The following is a 24,402-nucleotide window of genomic DNA, read 5'->3' on the forward strand; positions in this document are numbered from 1 at the left end:
AATCCTAGTTGCGCCACTGGACCTTAATATAGTTTATTTTCTTGCTGAACTGCAGTGACAGTTGTTGTTGTTTTTTTACACCCAGATTCCAAACTTTTCTGGTGTATTTTCCTAAAATTGTATTACATAAGCACATTCTCCTGCGACCAATAGGAGCGAATCATCAGTTCCAGAATATTATCGGCGCTCGCCACATATTATTAATAATAAATATTGAAAAAAAAACTATTCTATCTTTTAAGTTGGACCATATTATAAATGGTTACCAAATTTTATCAAAATCCGTTCAGTAGTTTCGGAGTTTATCGCGAACATACATCGTGACACGAAATTTTTATATATATAGATATTACTTTTTAATATTGTTTAATACTACAAATACACCAATAGTAAAAATATCTAGCTAAAAGTAGGATAATATATTAAGTTATTATTATAATTTGCATAAAATAAATAGGTAACTATTTTTTGAAGATAAGATTATAATAGATAATAATATATAATATATTATAATAATAATTATAATTATAATATATTATTATTATATTAGATTAGAATTTAAATACAAATTATAAAACATAACAATAATAATACTAAATCAACAAGTTTTGACATAGTAACATTCGATGAACCGAGTAAATTTTTTACTTCTTCGTTATTTACTTCAATCAGCACATATTTTTCAGTAGACATCATCATACATGCTTCCAAATTATCTTGACTTTATGAACTTTGAAGTTGAGTTTTTATTGTTTTTAATTTAAATTAACTAATCTATCATTGGCTGAATTGTTAACATGTCGGATAATATTACTACACTAATCTTCTACTTTTATGTCTTGAGTTGTATTTATTTGGATTGAGTACAACATTTCTGCTTCTTTTACTTCTTCAGCTATTTTGCGTTTCATAATTTGATTTAAATTATTAACTGTAATTTTCAACAAAAATGATACAAAATTTCCACGCCCAACATTTGTATTTTCATTTGATATATTTTTTGAAGCTCCTTTTGTAACATAATCTAAATAAGATTTTAAAATAGGATTAAACTTGCTAATTAGTAAAATTAACTCTAGAAACGTCCCGTAATCAATATTTGTATTTCTCAAAGATCGAGAAGCTTCGTTTTGTGTTCCTCTATAACTCATTCTTTGTTTACCTGTAGTTTTAATTGTTTCAATTATCCTTTTTAACACTTCTCGTCTTCTTTGAACCTGTTTTTTTTTCTTAAGGATAACTGTTTTGAAAACAAAAGATTTTCATTATCAATTTTATCTAGATTTTAATTTAACATACATGCTTCAACGTTCTTCAAATGATAACGACTAATCTCATGCTGTTTTATTCTTGTGTATATGTTTTGTGCTTAAATCATACATACCTTCAGTAAATAAACTTTTTTCGGCAAAACCACTAAATCCTAAACAATATGAACAAAAAAATCTGGCAAGTGTAAGTTGGACTCTCGCACGAAGGGTTCCGTACCATGAGTACGAAACAAATACTTATTTCACGCTATTATTATTATTATTACTATTGTAACTAATAGAAACCAAACTAAAATACCAAATAACTAAAATTTCCATCGTAAATGTTTCGTAAAAGTTTTGAAAACTGTTGGAAAATGTTAACTTTTTACCTCTATAATGCACCAAGGATATTCACTTTTACATCGGAAACCACCCCCATAGTTTAAAGTTGGAGCATTATTTCGGCTAGTTATGCTGTACACAGACACACAAAAAAAAAAAAAAAAAAAACACACATCATTGTAAAATCAATACATTCATCACTTCGTTCAGAATCTAAAATAGTGTTTTGATGCAGTTGATATAGGTAATGCCAATAAATTTTAGATTCTGAACGAAGTGATGAATGTATTGATTTTACAATGATGTGTGTTTTTTTTTTTTTTTTTTTTGTTTTTGTGTCTGTGTATAGCATAACTAGTCGAAATAATGTTCCAATTTCAAACAATGGGGTTGGTTTCCGATGTAAAAGTGAATATCCTTGGTGCATTATAGAGGTAAAAAGTTAACATTTTCCAACAGTTTTCAAAAAAATCGAGAAAAACAAAAAAAAAATGACGGAAAAACGGCAATTTTTACGCAAAACCAGTTTTCGACCAAATCGATTTTTTTTTATGGTTGTAATTCAAAAACTAATCACTGAAAATACTTGAAATTTTCACCAAATGTTAATGTCAGTAGTATCTGTATATAGTTGAGTTTTCAAAAAATTTTGACTTTTTTTGAGTTATTTATAGACCACTGAAATTTTCGATTTTTTTGAGAAATTTTTTTTAAAGTGTCGATAAAAAATTTTTGGATGACCAAAAAGTTTTGAAAATTTAATACAAGGTTCCTTATGAGTTTTTTTTATTTGTAGCTAAAAAAAATTAAAAATCGTTAGTCACAATTTTTTTTTATAAGAGTTTATAGTTCAAATTTTTACGAAATCTGTCGAAAACGCGAAAATTTGCAAGTAATTTTGAAGTTGAAAAATCATAAAATTTTTTTCTTTTATAACTAAGTTTTGAAAATTTGGTACAAGGTTCTCCATACATTTTTCTTCAAATATCTGTAATAAAAACTCTACCGGATTCAGACAAAAAATTTTTATGAGTGTTTGAAATTTAAATTTTTACAAAACCGCGCTAAATAACGGTTTAGCCTCAAACGATTTTTGATATTTGTTATAATTCAAAAAGTATAAGTCGTAGATACTTGAAAATTTGACCAGTTATTTAGATTGGCATTTTATTTACTTGATTTAATTTTCAAAATATTTTGAGTTTTTTTGAGCTATTTATAGACAACTGATATTTTCAATTTTTCTGAAAAAATATTTTTGAAGGGTCGATAAAATTTTTTTGGCCCTATCAAAATACTTGAACATTTTATACAAAGTTCCTCATATGTTATTCTTATAGTGATTAAAAAATTATAAGAATACATAGGCACAATTTTTTTTTATTAGCATTTGAAGTTTAAATATTGACAAAAATTCGTCAAAAGCATGAATATTTGCAAATTATTTTGAAGTTGAAAAATCATAAAATTTTTTGTGTTTATAACTAAGGATTAAAAATACAACACTAAGTTTTCCATAAGTTTTCCTTCAAGTAGCTATAGAGAAAACTCGAAGCATCATTATAGGAAAAATTTTAAGTGCGTTTGAATTTTAAATTTTAACGAAATAGCGGAACGATAACGATTTATCCTCAAACGATTTTAAATATTTATTATTATTCAAAAAGTATAAGTCGTAGATAGTTGAAAATTTTACCAATTATTAAGAATCTCGTTTTCTTTACGTGATTTAATTTTCAAAATATTTTTAATTTTTTTGAGCTATTTATAGACAACTGATATTTTCAATTTTTCTGAAAATTGTTTTTTTATGTGTCGATAAAATCTTTTTGGCCCTATAAAAATACTTGTAAATTTTATACAAAGTTCCTCATATGTTATTCTTATAGTGATTAAAAAATTATAAGAATACATAGGCACAATTTTTTTTTATTAGCATTTGAAGTTCAAATATTGACAAAAATTCGTCAAAACCATGAATATTTGCAAATTATTTTGTAGGTATATTTCATAAAAATTTTTGTATAAGTAGCTAAGAGTTGAAAATTTAATACAAGGTTTTTCATAAGTTTAACTTACTATTATTATAAAAGAACTTAAATTTTGTTGTATTCAGGCTATTAAAACATAAACCACCTTTTTCACCAACCACTAGAAATTATATCCTAGGCTGACAAATCATCTTCGTTCAGAATCGTTTTTCGTATACAATGATAACTATCATTGGATTCAAATTTAACACTCCTATAATATATAATAATGATCCATACGGCACCTAATGTACAGCAGAGAGGTACTCACTTGCCCGCTTTTTTATAAGTATAATACACTAAAAATCGAAGTTTTAATAGAATTTGGAGTGAAAACGCAATCTTTTAGCTTTTAGGCTGTTAAATTATTATCAAATAGAACTATTAATTTTAAATAATACTTTTAATGTTACGTACCTTCTTTGAAAATTATAGAATATAATTGAATATTAGTCTGCAACACACACACACACATTTAATAACAAACTGGCTGCAGCGAATGAGATTGTACTTTTTTAGGCGACGATGTCGCCACACGCTAATTCAATAATAATAGTAATATTATGTACATTGCCGACAACGATGTGACATTATTATAATTATGTTTTATATTTTTTCTATTCGCAGCAATTATTATAGTAAAAACAAAAAAACAAAAATACCACTAAAAAGTGGTACTGATTTGAATATTTTATTGAATATTGTCATACAAAAATATCGCAAAAAAAATGATTTTTAAAAAAATTAATTAAAAAATTATAAATTAACAGTACCTAAGAGGGAAACAGTTAATACGTGAAAGACTTGAAAAACAAGACAAAATGAATATTACTTTAGTCAGGACGAGACTCGAAGTTTAAATACGTGATAATTTCGTAAAATACTGGACGTATGTGTTCTACCTATATTATTAATTTTTACAAATAGAAAACGAACAAAACAATATACTTTTTTAAAATGTACTAAATATTAGACTGTGCTGATCAAGTATTTTTTATTATTTATAATATTTTATCACAATATAATAAAATTACAATAAATTTTGCTACCAAAGACGACAAAAATCTAAAATTAATATTAATATCAACTGTCATGGAACCGCGGTTTATCATTATTTATAATTATGTATAGTGCGTATAGTCATCGAGTATTTCTTTTAATACACTTGATAATTTTATTCATGTTGTGGTAGTTTAATAATAATCATAATATTTATATCAACAACGACCAATAACGTAGTAGTCATTATCTACAAGTAAAATAAAAATAATATATTTCCTATGGCCTATAGCCGAGTTCTAATGTTTATATAGTAATTCAGGACGCTAAATATAGCCAAATTTAAATGAGCACTATTCACTAAAATGTCTAAAATTTAAATGTAATTGATCCTGGAGTTAGTATAATATAGCCCAGACAAATAATTTTAAATGAGAAACATTATTGAACTGATGTTTTATTGTAAATACAAAACTAAAAACTGACGAAAAGTGGACCGTGTAATTTTCAAAGCAAAACGACTATCAAAAACTGGACTGATTAATTTCTAAAATAAAAAGATTTACAGATGCCAGACCACATAGGGTATTGGGTACAACTTATAACAGGCTGGAATGTTATCACTACATTAGAGCTTTAATAGGCTAGAAGTTATACTTCTCTCATGAATAATAAATTGTGAAGGAAACATCCTAAATCAAAGTCCAATGATATATTATTATACTTTATCAAACTAATAAATTATGTTACACAATTGACTCATAAACTAATATTTTAATGTTATTTACACATAAAATAATGTTATACAGCATTACTCTAAAGACGCATTAGCAAACCTAGTTACAACTATGTTGTAAACTATACAATGTATGTACTGATAAATAAATTGCGACCCATGAGCATACATAAATGCCAAAATCCTAACAGCCTAGAGGGCAATCACCCAGTCACCCCTGATGGTGTTATAAGTATTTAAAGTTAAGTTGAGCAATTAATAATGAGTGTTTTTGGTACAATTATAACCCAGTTTTTATTAGTACTTGAATTTCATTAATCATTAATATAAAATCCATGTAAAAGAAACAATTAATTAAGAATTGAAATGAGATATTATTATTGAGAAAACATTTTAATTGTTAGTACAAAAAGACTTGTGTACTATCATAAAAAAAAAAAACTCATGACATAAGTATATAGTAATAATTCAATATAAACAAAAAATTGAAATGAAAAATATTTAACTTACATAAAAGCTTTTCAAAGTACATAAAATGTAATAGAAAATAAATAAAATGAAACAAAACAAAATAATATTAACCTTTTAACATATGAAATCATTAATTTAGTTCTATAAATGTATTAAAATTAACAGCTATATAGATACTACTTATAGGAAAAAAAAATAATAATGAACAATTAAGTCAATACTTCGAAATGTTTGGCAGACTGAGTAGCATTTGTTTTTGGTGATGATTTAATCATATCAGAACGGTCCAAGAGTGAATCTAATTCTTCATCCGATAATACTACAAACATTTTAATTAAAATTATGATTAGAAAATAGTTACTTATAGTCTGTTCAGCGAGAGAACGCGCAGATTCTGAGCATCCTCCTGCACCTTCCTGCTATCAAATCCTGTTTCCCTATGGCAGGGTAACATTTGGGGATGCGCAGAAAAACCAATTTTGGTCAGTCTGCGGCACGTTCTCTCGCTGGATAGAGTATAACTACTAAAACAAAAATTATAAGAATACTCACTAAATCCATTCGACTGTATTTGTTTATCATAATCAGATGATTCTAATAAATTCATCAACTCTTTTATATTAGATAAGTTAACTTTTGTGGTTCTATTAAATGTACCTACAATATAATAAATTTTAAATTTTATTTTACATTTATAAATTTAAATGTGTAAGCATGGAACAAAGCTACAAAGCAGCAAATTAAATATTAGTGTAGTTGAAAAAGAAAAAAACAATATTAAATAAATTATATTATTAACCAATTATGATTAACAGGTTATTATTTTTCATTATTGAATTACCGTTGCCAATAACAATTTTTTCTAATTTCCTTTTAGCAGCAGCGTTCGCTAAGATTTTTTCATCAACAGTGCTTTTAGTGCACAAACGGTATACAACCACTGGTTTTACTTGGCCAATTCTATGACACCGATCTTGGGCTTGTAAATCACATTGTGGATTCTAAAATATAACATAAATACTTAATAGTAATACATTTCAGTAAATCATTATATATATTATATATATATATCTCTATTATAACACGGAATAAAGAGAATCTTATTATGAAAATAAAATAAAAATGAAAACATTTACAAAAATATCATTCATAAAGAAAATCATATCCATGTTGGATATAAATGATTTGTAATTATGGGTAGATTAAATCTTGGAACTATGATTTGATAAAATCAAAATACAATAAAATATCTTTTTCATTTTAAAATTGATTAATAATTATTTTTAACATAACCATTTTACACATTTTTAAAATTAACTTTACCCAGTCACTGTCAAATATGATAACAGTATCTGCTGCAGTCAAATTTAAACCAAGTCCACCAGCACGCGTTGATATCAACATCACAAAACAGTTGGGATCGTTAGTGAATGTATTAATTTCGTCCACTCTAGTATTAATATTCATAGTACCATCTAATCTGGCATATTCGTAGGAACGAAAAATTAAAAACTCTTCGATTAGATCTAATAACTGTATCATTGTAGAAAACAGCAACACCTATAAATTAAATAATATAATATTAAACTAAAAATTCTTAATCGATAATGAGCAGAGAAATTTTCAAAAACATTTGACATCGATTAAATTAAACTATTATTTCTATCTGCATTGCTTATGTTTCTCATTTTATCTAAAAATGTATTTTGTTATAACAAAAATATTATCGGATATCACACTACTTGATTTTGACATTACATTTTGAAATATACTATAAAAATTTTAAATTTTCTACAAACTGCAAAAATGTTAAATGCTAAATTTAAGCTTAATTCAGATAAGATATATTAACTTTAACAAATAAAATGTTGACCGATGGATATAAGTTAAAAGTTTATTTTTTGTTACATTTATTTTATAAGCCTAATTGTAGTGTAGAAAAATGATATTTTTCCATATAGCAGAAAGTTAATGTTTATTTTTTAATTCCCGTGATGTTCTAAATAAAACAGATTGGATAATCTAAACATTAAGAATAACAAGAACAGTTCAATATGGATTACACTAATACTACTCAAGAGGCAGAAAATGATAAGTGTGGTTAGAATAGAACAGTGGTTTTCAAACTGGGTGCCGCGGCACACCAGTGTGCCGAGAGTATCCACTTAGTGTGCCGCGGTTTTCCCATAAATTACCGATTGCATTGAATTGTGATATAAGAAAATAAATTAATAATTAATTCGAAACAATTTTGTTCATCTAAAAAATAGTCAATGTGCTGTGAACATTTTTTTAAGTTTACGGTGTGCCGTGTATAATAAAAGTTTGAAAACCACTGGGGTAGGATAGTAAAATTTCTGTCAGAAAAAATTTCTAGGAAAATTACACTAACAACTGATTTCTCACTTAGTGGTTACTATTGCCACAAAATAGATTCTTGATAGCTATAGGTATGATGAAAAAAATATATAGAATATGTGCTCAATTGTGGGGTAAAATTTTATAGTATTAAAACACTTGTTCTTAAATTAAATGCCAACTAAAAATCAAGTACTGATAATATTAATAAAAATCAATAATATTTTAAATTTTATCTAATATAAATTACCTTATGACCGAGCAATTTTAACTTAGATAGCATTGCATCCAATATTAGAAACTTTCCACTAGCTTTAACTATGTTTTCATCAACAAGAACTGAACTTCTCCCCGGAGATAAAGGCATGTGAACAAGGTATGGATGATTAGATATTTTCTTTAGTTGCATAAATGGATTCAATAAAACTAGTGAGACAATTTTATCTTTGGACTCGGCTCTAAAATTCATAAAATGTATCAATAATTTTTATATTTTAAATATAATAACAATTAAAACATATATTTAATAATTGCTAAACATAGTTGTTGTAATATAAAAGAATTTTCAAAGCATTTAAATATCTCCATAAAACTTGCTATAAAATGTGCATACCTTGTTATCAGTTTTTAATCTTTAGTTAGAAAATGGAACAAGGATTATACATTTACAACACATACTAAATTATTTGTACAGTAAACATTTAAAGACAAAAAAATGCATCAAAGAATAATAAGTATTGGCACTGTTATGGATTAATTATTTTCATCAAAATATAAAATAATAAACTTAGTTTCAAATTCAAATAAAATTAGTAGTTACTTATGTTCTGGTTCAGTTTTTCTGATAACTCTATTTTCAGTATATCTTTCAATAGATTCTACACATTTCCTTTTAGCCCTTACACCAGACTCAATATCAATTTCCTAAAAATAAAATCTTTAATTACAAATGTGAATTAATATAACTACTATTTATTAGTTTTCAAGACAAATGTTATATAATGTTAAATAAATGTGTATATTTTTAATACTTTTTTAGCTTTCAAATATATAATGTGATGAATATTATTAATTGATAAAAAAAAATATATTGACATTTAATTCATATGAATAACTTAATTATATTACTTGTAAAAGATAAGGTATTTAAAAAAAAAAAATCATGACAGTTGGCATTTGAGTTGAAACTGTAAATTTTTATTTAACTGCTAACATAAATCAACTTTATAATTTAAAACAAATTACCGGTTTCTTATTTAACAATATATTCATTTCTCTGGACAATGTAGCCATGTATAGTTTATGTTGTTGTTCTGTGACTGGAGCATAAATAACAATTTCTTTCTTTGGAGGTAAATTTAGATTGGTTTCTGCTTTTTGCCTTCTCAAAATAAAAGGTTTTAGTATCTATAAAGATAAATGTAATAAAGAATATCTAAAATCAACATTTATTTACGATATAATGATACTTGATTTTTTTTTTTTGAATACACAAATAACATAGGTACTGAATTTCCAAAAAAGTTTGGTTGTTTTAAAATTAGAATTAATTAACCAATTATAGTCTAACTTAAACAAAAAATTTAAACAACTACATACTGTTAACTTTCTTATGTTATTTTCCAATATTTATATTATTTTAAACTATAGAAATAAGTGATTAAAAGTTATTATATTTTATCTTGTAGTAGTGGCTGTCTCACTATAAAATTATAATATCTGAAACGAAGAGATATGGACATTGCCAACCTCAATTATCAATAAATGTATGGATTTTTTTTTCTGACTTGTTAAAAATAAAATTAATTGGGAATGTAAAATATAAATTTGGTAGGTAGTTATATGTGTATTATAATATATATTTACTACTACTACTACATAATATTAAAGTAATATGATTTACTTTTACTATGATGTTCAATATTTCATCCTTAGTAGCTAAATCAACAATCTGGTCATTTGTACCATGAAAATCATCAATCGCAAACCATGAGCTAAAATCTTTTATATCATTAAATAACTTTGGCATCAATAGATTTAATAAAGTCCACAATTCATCCATATTATTCTGAATAGGTGTTCCAGTAAGTATAAGTTTATTTGTACAAGCGAATTCACGAAGGCATCTAGGTATTTATTTAGGTAAACTTTTTGTTTAAATCATAATTAATCATAACTTAGTATATTTTTCATACCTGGATGTTAAGGTCAAAGGATTTTTCATTTTATGACCTTCATCAATTGTAATATACTTCCAATCATACCCTTTTAAAACTTTTGTGTCTATACGCAAAATTTCAAAAGTTGTAATAACAATAGAAAAATAGTCTAATTTATCCACTGTATGCTTTACATTAATTTGTGATCGAATTTTACAGCGTTCATTATCTGTCCCATGATATAAAAGAGTGTTTAGCTAAGACAATAATAAATAAATGTAAGTATCAAACATAAATTTTATTATTTTAAGTACTATTAAAAGGATGCCACACCCATATGTGTTGTCTCCGACTTACATACCTACACAGTACAGCAAATTTTTGTTCAGCAGAATCAACTTTATGATGTTAGCTTTAATATTAGTCAGTTTACCTATTATCAAATTTAAAAGTAATAATATTATCTAGGGCTCTCACAAGATTTTATTGATATTTTAATTTATAAGTGAATCATAAGCGTTTTAAAGGTTTAATATTTTACTTAACTATAACTCACTTGATTCCACTGAAAAAAAATTTACCATGGTATATAATATTATATGTTAGACACATGTAGGTGTGGTGTGGTGTCTTCTTAAGATTACCTGAGGAGAAAATTTAGAAAATTCTGATAACCAATTGGGAATTGTAGACAATGGTGCAATAACAAGAAATGGTCCTTTTATTCCCATTTCTAAAAGGAAACAATAGAAAGCAATAGCTTGTATAGTCTTACCAAGTCCCATATCATCAGCTAAGATACCGTTTAATCCATTTTCAAACAAAGTCTAAAAAAAAATATTGTCAAATATATATTAATATATGTTACTACTGTGGTACATTATAGAAAGCCATCAAAATATATTATTTAATATATATAGGGGGATATTTCTAAATAAAATGATTAACATAGGACAGGCCGGTGAAGCCAAAAATGTACTGAGGCAATAAGATTTTGTATATAACAACAATGTACGAGTTAGGTTTATCCAGTTGTCACCAAGTGATTCGGCAAGAACGTAGGTACAACGATTGTGCGTGTAAAGCGACGATCGTAGTATGGGCTAGTCAATATAGAATTTTCAGTGTTTTATTTTATGTTTGTTAATTCAATAAGTGTTTCCGACCAGAACAACCCTAGTTGAAATATTATATTAGTAATTTTACGGTCTTACCTCTTTATAGGAAATAGTGCCGGAATATATGTATTCTTTGAGTCATTAACATCAGAAAGGGGCATAGAATCGACAAGCACATACCATCGTACATCACAAGTTAACAATGCCATTCTAATTAATTTTAAAGAATGTCATTTACTATATAATACAAGGGGAATACGTAACTAGTAAGCTGTACCACGTATATTGTGATACGGGTATACCAAACTACTCAACGAAGTAATAAATATCCAAATTTTTTAAATAATTATTAAGGGAAGTATATTTCTAATTTGTTTAACATTAACAATGGCATTTCTGAATAAAAAATGTTATAAAACCAATTAATATTGCTTTTATGTAACTAACAAGTAAAAATAAATGAATAAATAAATTCAACAGATTAGAATGTTTTTCAACTTTAGTTTCAATGGTATGATTCTTTACTTATTTCATTCCAATCACAAATTAAAAACAAATATAAATTAATATACATACTCTTATCCATAAAAGACCTTCTTTCTGGTAATCTTTAAGCGTTCCTTTAAATAATTTTGGTTGTTGAAATAACTTTAAATAATAGTTTTCATATTCTTCATTCTAGATTTCAGTAATAATTGTTAATTAATTGATAGCAAAGCAGATATTATAACAAAAAAAAAAATTAACAGAGCAAAATGTTATTATTTTCCTTAATAAAAACAAGGCAAATTAAACAGTTTAGAATGATAAATCACAATACAGAATACTTAAAAACTTAAATAATAGTATTTCAATTAAAAGAATATTTTAGAGTGAAATATAAGGTAATGTCCAATATTTAATTTTTGAATTTATTCTTTCAATAAAATTATCATGTATAATAAACCAAAAAATAAAATAAATTTATAATTTTAAAACATTTGTCCATAATTGTTAATTTAGATTAATAATTATAAATGTTAAATTTATGGTAACGATTTGTTAGACATATCTAAATTGTCTAATTTCTAAACTATAAAATATACAATAATAAATTACTATTCATTTAAATTTAAAAATACTTACTTCTTCGGTTGGTTGATTATTTGAATCTTTAATTGAATCATTTTCAACAGTTTTTGGTACATTTTCATCAATTTTATTAGTTTTTTCTAATTTGGCTCTAAATTATATAATCAAATTTATAGAAATAAATCATTTTTATAAAATAATATACTTATGTATATCATTAGAATAAATTTTATATCTTCAAAATTTAATTATAGAAAAACTCATCCAGAAAAATGATAAAAATTTCTCAATTTTTAACAAATTAAACAGTGATTTTGTAAATATTTAAACAAACACTCATAACATTTTTCCTATGAGGCTTCAAGTTTTCTATATAGCTATTTGAAGGAAAAATTATTGATAACTTAAGTGTTGAATTTTTTAATCTTAGATATAAATACAAAACAATGTATAAATTTTCAACTACAAATTTACTTATACTTTTGCAAGGTTTTCGATTATTTTTTTTTAACTACAAGAACAACTTATAAGAAATTTTCTACTAAATTTTCAAATTTATTTCGGCGCCCAACATTTTTTTTATCGGCATTTCAATATATAAATATTTAAAAAAAATCAAAAATTTCAGTTATCTATAAATAGCTTAAAAAACCATACTATTTTGAAAATTTAACTATGTATAGGTAACACTAATATAAACATTTGGTGAAAATTTCAAGTATTTATAGTAATTCGTTTTTGAGTTACAACCATATAAAAAAAATTGATTAGAATTTATAATCAAACATTTTCAATTTTTTTTTAAATGTTAAAATCTACATTATTTGTTTCTAAATTTTATTCATAAAAATAATAATAGTTAGTCTTAATAGTTGACTGAAACAACTTACTCAACAATTTTAAGTTTACATTTTTTTAATCTGGTTTCAAATGCATTAGATAACTTAGTACTGTTTTCTAAAAGTGTAAGTAAATTTTTATATCTTTCCTTTCGTTCTTCATCATCCATATTATGTAACTAAAAGATTATAAAAAAAAAAGTAAAACATAAGCAAAATTCGTTATTTTTTAAAAAGTATTATTATTATTATTTGGATATAGCAATTAAAAACCACAAACTTAAGAGTTTAAATACAAATTTAAGTTGGGATAAAATTTTTGGAACTCTTTAAAGTAGCTTATACAATATTTTTTTTTTTACAAATCTTTAATCATAGTCTAGTTTATAAAATATTGACTAGGGAGTAGGGATTCTCAGTATTATACTATTTGTTACCAAATCGTCCTAATCAATCACACTAAGGAGTTATCACCCATTATAACAAAACATATCCTTAAAATAAATAATTCATATTATTTGTTAATTTGTATGCAATGAAACATTGTTAAATTTTTTTCATTTGTAATGTGCATTAAGAAATAGTAAATAACATACATTCAAACATTTTAAAAAGTGCTAATTGGTTTTAAGATAAAATAATACTGAGTGCACGTTTTTTAAGAATAAACTATACATTCAATTATTACACATTACTTTTTACATATTTAGGTATGAATACATAATTTTTCAAAAACAACAAAAGTATTCTACTTTAACCAAATGAATATTTAATTTGATGTAAAATGTTTGAAAAATAATTTAACTTACATTGCTGCAAATATTTGTTTTTTTATGCACACAATAAATAAAACATTTAGAAACCTAAAATTTACTCTTGTCAGATGACCCTATGCCTTATTGAAGAAGCCTTAGGTTAGGTTATACAGAAAATTTAATTAAGAAAATTTTGCATAGGCATCCAAAGAAAATCATGGATTAAAAATGTGAAATATTAAATATTCATAAAGAATTAAATCCCAGAGAATTATTGAAGATGTATGATGAAAATGAAACTAATACGAAGTATGTCACTGTTAAATCTGTCGAAGCGTTCAGTCATTACTAAAACATGTTTTGAGCAAATCATTGCTACTTAAAAATTTTAAATCACAGAAAACATATAATTTGACATTGTTTTAAAAATTAGATAAGTAATAAAATACATCTCTATTGCTCAACTATTATATATATATAAGTATATAATAGTATATATTTATATATTTTTTTTGTTTAACAATTATCTATTACATATTTAGATTACATACGTAAATAAAAATAAATGCTAAAGCACATTTTTTTTTTTTTTAGATTGAAATCTGTTGCCTTTATTAGTAGGTTTTAAATTGTTTTATTAATAATTCACATTTTAAAAAACAGTCACTAGATTATATCCTGTAACTACTTGTAATTATAGAACTCAAGAATAAAATTTACCGAAGAATGATTGTTTTCTTGTACTGAATTATCTACATCTATTGATGACTTCTCCTCCGTTAGAACATCAACTTGGTCTAAAAAAAAATGTGATTAATAAAGTAAAATAAGATTATACTTCCAAATACTATTTAATGATAATATTATATCATAATACATTTTTTTACAGTACCAAAGTAAAGTATCAGAATGACCGAAAAGAAAACATATTATGCTCATTAATGATGCAAATACACTGTAGATTTGTCATATAATAATTTAATATTTAAATGTAAATATATTTAGCTAAGAGTTTTAACTCTAAAATTAAAATTAAATTTTTAAAAAATAAGAATATAACAATATTTAATACCATGAGTATTATTAAAAGGTTAAATATTATTAAAAATTAATACATGCTATAAATGGTTAATAAAAACAATTTTTAAATGGAAAAAAAATTCTTACCAAATGAATCCATTCCATTTTTTGTTTCATCCATTTTTTCTTATCCTATAAAATGTAATAATTTATTTTATACCATTTAATGCCATGTTTAAATCTAAGTATAGAAATTAGATCTAAAAAACATATTTGTAATTTTGTAACTATCAATTTCTTCAATGATCATTTTAACAATAAAAAAAATAATAATAATTATTATTATTATTATTATTATTATTGTTATTAACAACCATAACATTGTATACATTGGTAGGTATTCAACAATTCAAAAATGATAACAATTATAGTAAGGAGGAGACCAAAAAAATTAGCAACTTCAGACATTGCTTAATACAGTATAAACATTACACGCATTCAAAGTAAATTGATTGATCATTAGACAATACAATTACAAATACAAATACAATTTATCCAGATACAAGAACAATTAAAATGTATAAGATAATATTAGTTTTTGCATATAATATGAATATAATGAATTTATGAAAATCATTTAATTATATGGTAATAAAATAGGTAGGTATTATAATATTATAATTTATAGCTATCCGGCTTTGAACATATACTTTTTTACTTTAAAATTAATTATTTATAAATAAATTTTATATTAATGATTAAATCTATTAGTTTTCGTACAATTATTATACTTAGTTCTCCAAAGAGGCAAATATTGCTATTCAAGCAAACTAAGTTTAATGTATTAGAACTCTACAACGATTCTGTCCAATTACGAGGTATTCCCAAATGGTAATTTTGGTTATCTACTACAAATGCATGTGGATTTTGCATGGGAACGGTTTAATTTCATTTAATCATTCCCCTATAAATTCTCAGACCTGGCCCCTAATGATTTTCATCTTTTTTTACTTATGAATCATTTCTTGGTGTCAAAACTTCAAAAACGACGAGGTGAAAGAAGCTATTAACACATGGTTTAACACAAGTGCTTAAATAATGATGGCAACTACGAGTATGTTGAAAAATAGCTTAATATTTGTACTTAACGTTCCAATAATTAATTTTTTTAAATATATATATTTCATTTATTTTTAATGCCCAATGGAACTTATTTCTGGACATACGAGTAACCCTGACACCTTATAGATTAGAAAAGTGCATCAAATCTTTAACAATGTAGAATTACAATCAGAGCCGGGTTTAGGGGGGGGGAGTGGGCAGCTGCCCCGGATGGTAATTTTTTTGGGCGTGATTAACATGTTTAACAGCATAAATTGAAGTTTTTTTAAAGAATTTTAACCAGTGGTGGCGCCAGATATTTTATTGGGGGGGGGAGGGGGCGATACCAGTCAAATTTTTTTTCTGGTGGGGCATTTATGTATGGCTACTCAGAAATCGGTAAAAAATTACACGGGGAAAAACGACAGGTAAAAAACATTTATTTTGGTTGAAATTTATTAAAATAGTTGCAATATCTAAATATATAGTGAAATTCGAAAGCACGTTTGTGGAAAAATAAACTATTTGCATGTATATTAATTTTTACACTTACGGTTATGTTAATACCTATATTATAAATAAGTAATAATATAATATAAGTTATATTTGTTAATACGATGATACACGATCGCTGCGATAAACCAAAATCTAAATTTTATATTATAATGTCGTTTTTTACCTGTCAAATTTTTTTGGTTATAATATGTTATATTTCTAAATAAATAATCAAAAACTATACCTAGTTTATTATTATCACAAATGTACTAGGTACAGTAAAACTTCAAATTTCCTTCATTTTCTTTATTAATAATAATTTACTCTTTATTTATTTACTTGTATATTTTTAACATTATGTTATAGGAGGGCAATGGAGAGATAAAATCAAATGTTGGGGGGGGGGGCACTGCCCACCCTGCCCCGCCCCCATGTAATACCATCACTGATTTTAACGTTTAGGAAAAATTATTTGTTATTGAAAAATGTACACAACAAATATTGTTGTAATAATAATAGGAAGTGATATAGGTACTATTATTACTATACTGCCTACCAAACTGTTATCACATAGTCAGTGAATGTTCAGCGTAGGTATTGTTGGAAATTTGGAAAGACCATAATAATATTATAAATTATTATAATATATAGCACTCGAGTCTCGAGCCGACATTTCTATTTTCATTCACAATGTTTTATACATTTTATTGTATACAATATATATTTACAGTTTACCTACAGCAGTAACCTACTACATACACTGGCATATTAACGTATTTGTTGTTTTCTCAGTATTACCTATAATCTTCGGATAATTAAATTGTACACTTCCAAATGATTTATTTATATTTTTTACACTGCCAAGCGTTCAAGCATTGTTTAATGTTTCTATTACACTATCGCATCGTTATCATAGTCTAGTCTAGACAATTTGTTTAAAAATTTAACAGACTTGATATTTTATTATAACGCTTCTATTACAATTAATACCCATGGAAAGAGTATTATTATGGTGCTAAATTTTATAAAACCAAAAGAAAAAAAGCGGGGAAGTGGGTACCGTTCTGCTGTACATTAGGGGGTGGGGTGGACGGACCTCGGACTAGGGTAGGTTAAATTTGAATGCAATGATAGGTATCATTGTATACGAAAAACGATTCTGAACGAAGATGATTTGTCAGCCTAGGATATAATTTACAGTTGTTGGTGAAAAAGGTGGTTTATGTTTTAATGGCCTGAATACACCAAAATTTAAGTTCTTTAATAATTATTGTAAGCTAATCTTATGAAAAATCTTGTATTAAATTTTCAACTCTTAGCTACCTATACAAACATTTTTATGAATTATACCTACAAAATAATTTGCAAATATTCATAATTTTGACGAATTTTCGTCAAAATTTGAACTTCAAATGCTAATAATAAAAAATTGTGCCTATGTATTCTTATAATTTTTTAATCACTATAAGAATAACATATGAGGAACTTTGTATAAAATTTTCAAGTATTTTGATAGGGGCGAAAAAAATTTATCGACACTTCAAAAAAAAATTCTTAGGAAAATTGAAAATTTCATTTGTCTATAAATAGCTCAAAAAAACTCAAAATATTTTGAAAATTAAATCAAGTAAATAAAATGCCAATCTAAATAACTGGTAAAATTTTCAAGTATCTACGACTTATACTTTTTGAATTATAACAAATATCAAAAATCGTTAGAGGCTAAACCGTTATTTAACGCGGTTTTGTAAAAATTTAAATTTCAAACACTCATAAAATTTTTTTGTCTGAATCCGGTAGTTTTTTTTACAGATATTTGAAGAAAAATTTATAGAGAATCTTGTACCAAATTTTCAAAACTTAATTATAAAAGAAAAATTTTTTACGATTTTCCAACCACAAAATTACTTGCAAATTTTCGCAATTTTGACATATTTCGTATAAATTCGAACTTTAAGCACTCATAAAAAAAAATTGTGCCAAACGATTTCGGATTTTTTTTTTATCGCTTTAAGAACAGCTTATAAGAAACCTTGTATTAAATTTTCAAGATTTTCTGGTCTGCCAAAAAATTTTTATCGTTATTTAAAAAAAAAATACTTAGAAAAATTTTAAATTTCAATTGTCTATAAATAGATCAAAAAAAGTCAAAATTCTTTGAAAATTAACTGTGTATGGAGAACGCTAATATAAACATTTGGTGAAAATTTCAAGTATTTACATCGATTAGTTTTTGAGTTATAGCAAAATAAAAAATTCAATTTTGACGAAAACTGGTTTTGGGTAAAAATTGCCGTTTTTCCGTCATTTTTTTTTTTGTTTTTCTCGATTTTTTTGAAAACTGTTGAAAAATGTTAACTTTTTACTTCTATAATGCACCAAGGATATTTACTTTTACATCGGAAACCACCCCCATAGTTTAAAATTGGAGCATTATTTCGACTAGTTATGCTGTACACAGACACAAAAAAAAAAAAAACAAAAAAAAAACACACACATCATTGTAAAATCAATACATTCATCACTTCGTTCAGAATCTAAAAATGAAATTATTATTTTTTAAGATACATAAAATTCAGTTACTACTAATATGAAAAAAAACTAACATAAAATAACTATACATTTCTAATTAAAAAAAGTATAAATTATTACTCGTAAATGATAAAAAAAACTACATTTATTGTACAGTAAGTTCCGCTTAATGTGATCACTTTGGTGCAGGTAATTTTGATTCTATTAACTGGTTGATTCTATAAATCAGTAATCACATTAAGCGGAACTTACTGTATTATGTAAACATTGTTAATAATAAAGAAAATATTATGTAGTGATTCATACATAATATTATAATAATACTCGTAATAATATTATTTTATATATTATAAGCTTTTTAAACTTGTAAAAAACCAAATTTATAATAATTAAGACTACGATTTTATTTTAAACATTATTTCTTAATTTTATAAAAATTTTATCTTCAAATATATATTATACATAAAAGTGTCTATTTTTAATTTATATACATAAACAAGAACTTAAGTGGAATATTGTACTAAATTTACAAGGAATTTAATCCAGTAAATAATTTTTAATTGAAATTTAAAGGTTATATAAGAAAATAAATGATAATAAAGATAAATGAACATTTTAAAGTTACTACAATTATATTGTGTTTTCGAGTAACGCTAAAAAAGAATCAGATTATAAAAATCAAATTTCGTTTAAACATAAGTTTTTGTTTGTTTTATTGATGATTTTGGAAATTATTGGTAATTTTTAATTTTGACCTTAAATTCCAATTGTTATCCAAAACTACTTAACGTTTAAAATTAAACAATTTAAAAAAATAATTTTTAATACACTGTAAAATCAATAAGTACATTAATCAAGCGTTTCTTTAAGTGCGTTCCACGGAACCTTAAAGTTCCGTCGTTCAGTGGGATAACGTCAAAGGCTCCGCCAGATGTATGTGATTACTAAGAAAATTATTATATTTGAAAAAAATAATATTATTAAAATATTGATTGAAAGTTGTTTTTTTAATAAAAAACAATCATTAACAGTAGGATATTTTTGTTGAGTATTGGTTTTCCTTTTTTTAGGAAAAATTGGAATGAGTTGGAATTAAAGACATCGGGGTTCTGCAAAACACAAACTATTTTATAAAGATTCCATGGTCGTAAAAGTTAACCGTTGCATTATAATTAATCTCCTCAGAATCTAAAATCAAGGATAAGTAGATATTCTAAATTCTAATGTATACGCTGTATGTTCATTTTTAACAACTATCAAATAATAAATTAAACAGTAAAGATATTTTAACAACGTTCTAAATAAATATTTTATTGAGTATTTAGAGATAAATTACTTTTAATTTAAATAAATACTTAATAATAACAGTTAATAGATTTTTAATATTAGACAAATAGGTTTAATTTTTTATAATACCTAGTATCAGCTCGTAACTACCAACTACTTAAATAACGTATACAGACATACAAAAATACACCTCAGAAATTATTTAGAAAATTTTTACAATTTCCCGTCCTCCATTTTATATGTTACTTATCTCTCCATGGACTTGTTGGTTGGTTAGAAAACTTTCAATTATAATTATAAATAATAATTTAACATAAGAGACTTCAACTATTAAACGCGCAATTTTTTAGTTCACGTTTCGCAATTCATTGAAATAATTTCATGTAATATTTTATTTTAAACAAATAGTAGATTAAATTGAAAAAAATAATAAGAAGAAACGAAAATATAATTTATAATTTATAAGATAACATTTATGTACTTAATGTAAATACTAAATAATTTAGTATTAGGGCTATAATTATTATAGCCTTGAGGTTCCGAAAACACTATTTTTAGATAAAAATAGAATATATATAAGTACAACTATTTATAATATTCCATAGCAAATTACGATCTCACCTAAATAAATGAATTATGTAATTAAAAATCTTTTAACAATTTTCAGTGAATCACATTACCAAACAACTTTGTTCAATGTTTAGATAAATTTAAACGTCATCTAAAACAGAATTGATTTTTAAAAAAGTAAAAGTAAAAATAAAAATAATAATAAATAAATACCTTAGTGGCTAAGTAAATATTAATTAATTTATAATAATATTTATTACCTAACCGTGACACCGTGTGCTACAAATTAAGTATCTTTTAACAGACTAAAAACCCACTTATTTAGTGTGAAAAGTAACAGATTGTAAATATATTTTAATAAAAAAGAAGATAAACGATGTTCTCTTAAAAAAAATTATTTAATGTAAAAAAGGTTCTACCATTTGATAGCCTCCTTCACCGTAACTTTTACGAATCTCCGGGATTAAAAAATGAATCGTAAATCGTGAATCACGTATAATATACAAAAAGTATAGGTTTGCAACATATTCAATAAAATTACCTATTCGTTAATCGTTATAAATTAAAATATTTGTACTATAAAATGTAGTAGCGATCCTTGTTTATGCACACCACTGATAAAACCATAGAACATGGAAGACAATTTATGATTTACAATATTATTATTAATTATTACTATGTATTATTATTGGAAAATTACCAACCGCGAGAATAACGTATATATGTTGTAATAGTTGTTCGGGGAATCCTACGTCCGTCTTCTTATCGTTCATGTTGTTATATATTGAATCGTGGATTTCCGCGATGTTATTACGTGTATTTAGTATATTATTAGACAATATTATATTACTATTTTTGGTAATACGTACTAATTACTTTTACACTGGACAAACCGAGTAAGATATTACGTCATCGTAACCACAACTGTCAAAATGAATAGAAATAATTCACAATTTAAAAAAAAAAAAAAAATCTGTATACAGTATTACTATATTCTAATGATAATTAATAAAACCGTAACACGCCAGTCACTAGCCAGGTTATCGAGTCACCCAGAAGTGACGGACTTTTTAAAATAATAGACATCAATAAAAATAAATAGAAAAATACCCTTAACAATTAGTACATAACATATGCCGGTAAACTGGTCGGATCATAACATGTAAAATTCACTCATATAAAGTTTTAATTCCTAATTCGTAGGTAAATTTATACCGGAAAACGAGTAAAATAATCGATCGAACACTACTAAACACAATACCGAAAACTTAACATAATTCAGTCATTGAGAAACTAAAAATACTATAGTTATAATACGTATAAACCTTAAGTATTCAGTTCAATTATATTATTCATAAATAAAGTTAAATTCTCATTATAACTAATTATTAAAAAACACATATAAATTTATTTATAAGCTATAATATTGTATTTATCTATAATAATATATAATCCAAAAAAGCACACCCTTCAACGTCAAACTATTAAACCCATTAAAGTGTAGGTATAGATACTCACTTGAATTGATGTGAAATCGCTGATCACCATTCGTTCAGAACTCGCTAATCAATGTTCAGTACAGTTAATAAGTAAACGGTAGAAAAATAATAAATTACAAATATTTAATAAGTACTAGCTGTGTAGTTAACTTCCAAAGGCCGAACCACGCACACTAAACAACGCCAAGACGCAGACCGACAGACCGTTACCGTAGACCGCTAATTGCCGATTATTTACCGAGACACTGAGTACCGAGTACACGGTGAACAATGAACAAGGCGGGAGGAGGGGACAGTCGTGCCGCGTTTGATTTGTCGTCATCGTCGTCGTTCGGCTCTCCCCGCGCTGGCACAGGTTCGTATTATGACTATTAACTAATAAGCACCTCCTCCAAGCGACCAGTTCAAGACTCAAGTTATCCCAATATTATTTTCGTTATACAATACACAGTATATTTAACAACAACACATTGTTCGTTATTAATTATATTATTTATAAATAGGACTATTTTGAGGAATTACAATTCCGAGTTTCCGACATACGAAATACCACGACTTGCACGGCCAGAAAATATCATCTTAATAATAACTAATAATAAGCGACAATAACAACCTGTGCTCGGAACTATTGATCGTAATATGGTATTCGTTTCTGGCTGTTAAAATTTCGCTTTTGACGCATTTGAAATTAATTTCACCGTTTTTACGTGTCGCAATACAATCACTTTTACTTGAAATGAAAAAGGCAATATTATTATGTCACATTTTCTAAACAATTGTATATTTATATTACAGGAGAACACGAAATTTAATTATTTTATGCGCTACTATAATAACTAGTATTATTATCGATTAATAATTATAGATTCTCACTGAAACGTCTGAAACAGAAAATATTTTACGCGTAAATTATATAAATAATATTAATTATTATTTACGCCGATAGTTGGGTCTTATACTTATTATTGTGTTACAAGATTAGGAAGTCAAATCCGGAAATCAGCTATTTCAATTTTGTATGACGTTTGAAATCTACGAATTTGACTATTTTGACTATTGCAGTCTATTATGCTCGTCACGATTTGTTCTACGCCTCTGCCGACTATCAAATATCAAAACGCATCTATTGATATTGTAGCCATCTATAATAGTCTATAATGACTTGGACCACTTCTTACTAAAACCGTTTAATTATGTACTAATATAATATTAATCTGATTAGGACAGTAACTTTTTTGGCCGCTTTACGTAGCGATTTCCACTTTTACTATCCTCCTATATAGATAGACAATGGACTATATAGACTGATATATTATACTGATAAACATATATATAGATAGACTGATGGGAATGATGGGATGATCCTCAATTTCGATTGTTTATTACTATACATCTGATAATACAACAAATAAATAAAAGTATATAATAATATAACATGAATATTAAATATACTAATTAAATAAATGAATGAATAAATAATTAATACAATATAATAAATTAAGTTAATGATATTAATTAAGTGTTACTTTGCTATTTTAAATATGTATTTTTTCTCACTTTTTCCACCTTTATTAGTATATGATTACTTTCTATCTCCAAAAATTCACAAAATTTTTGACAAGACAAACTGTAGTTGAAATTTGGGACATTTAAATATTTAATAATTGTTGGCGTCCAGTTGAAAGGTATAACTATTCACTGGACAGGAACCAGAAAATCTGAACTGTCCAGGCGAAAACTTGACGGTTGGAAACTCTAATACATACA

General features: G+C 25.4%; 1 protein-coding gene across 1 annotated transcript; it reads right to left on the reverse strand.

The window, feature by feature from the left end:
* Nucleotides 1-5,877: 5,877 nt before the first annotated feature.
* LOC114130420 (lymphoid-specific helicase-like) lies at nucleotides 5,878-22,883 on the reverse strand. The gene is made up of 16 exons (XM_027995398.2): nucleotides 22,655-22,883; nucleotides 15,299-15,343; nucleotides 14,852-14,928; nucleotides 13,428-13,555; nucleotides 12,592-12,688; nucleotides 12,043-12,144; nucleotides 10,993-11,175; nucleotides 10,385-10,605; nucleotides 10,093-10,315; nucleotides 9,435-9,596; nucleotides 9,010-9,113; nucleotides 8,440-8,647; nucleotides 7,155-7,391; nucleotides 6,673-6,832; nucleotides 6,384-6,488; nucleotides 5,878-6,150 (listed from the first exon to the last, which is right to left on the reverse strand). The coding sequence occupies exons 2-16, from the start codon at nucleotides 15,330-15,332 to the stop codon at nucleotides 6,041-6,043; spliced, it is 2,151 nt and encodes a 716-aa protein (XP_027851199.2). The 5' UTR covers nucleotides 15,333-15,343; nucleotides 22,655-22,883; the 3' UTR covers nucleotides 5,878-6,040.
* Between the last annotated feature and the right edge of the window lie 1,519 nt (nucleotides 22,884-24,402).

The sequence above is a fragment of the Aphis gossypii genome, chromosome X, assembly GCF_020184175.1.
Source record: "Aphis gossypii isolate Hap1 chromosome X, ASM2018417v2, whole genome shotgun sequence".
NCBI classification, from domain to species: Eukaryota; Metazoa; Arthropoda; class Insecta; order Hemiptera; family Aphididae; genus Aphis; species Aphis gossypii.

Bases quoted from the DNA above. Each gene is read 5' to 3' on its own strand.
- LOC114130420 (XM_027995398.2), bottom strand. From the start codon at position 15,332: ATGGATGAAACAAAAAATGGAATGGATTCATTTG. The intron at 11,176-12,042 runs GTATGTATATTA...ATTTTTTTTTAG, and splicing joins AAGGTCTTTTATGGATAAGA to ACTTTGTTTGAAAATGGATT. The intron at 8,648-9,009 runs GTAACTACTAAT...TATGAATTTTAG, and splicing joins AAAACTGAACCAGAACATAA to AGCCGAGTCCAAAGATAAAA.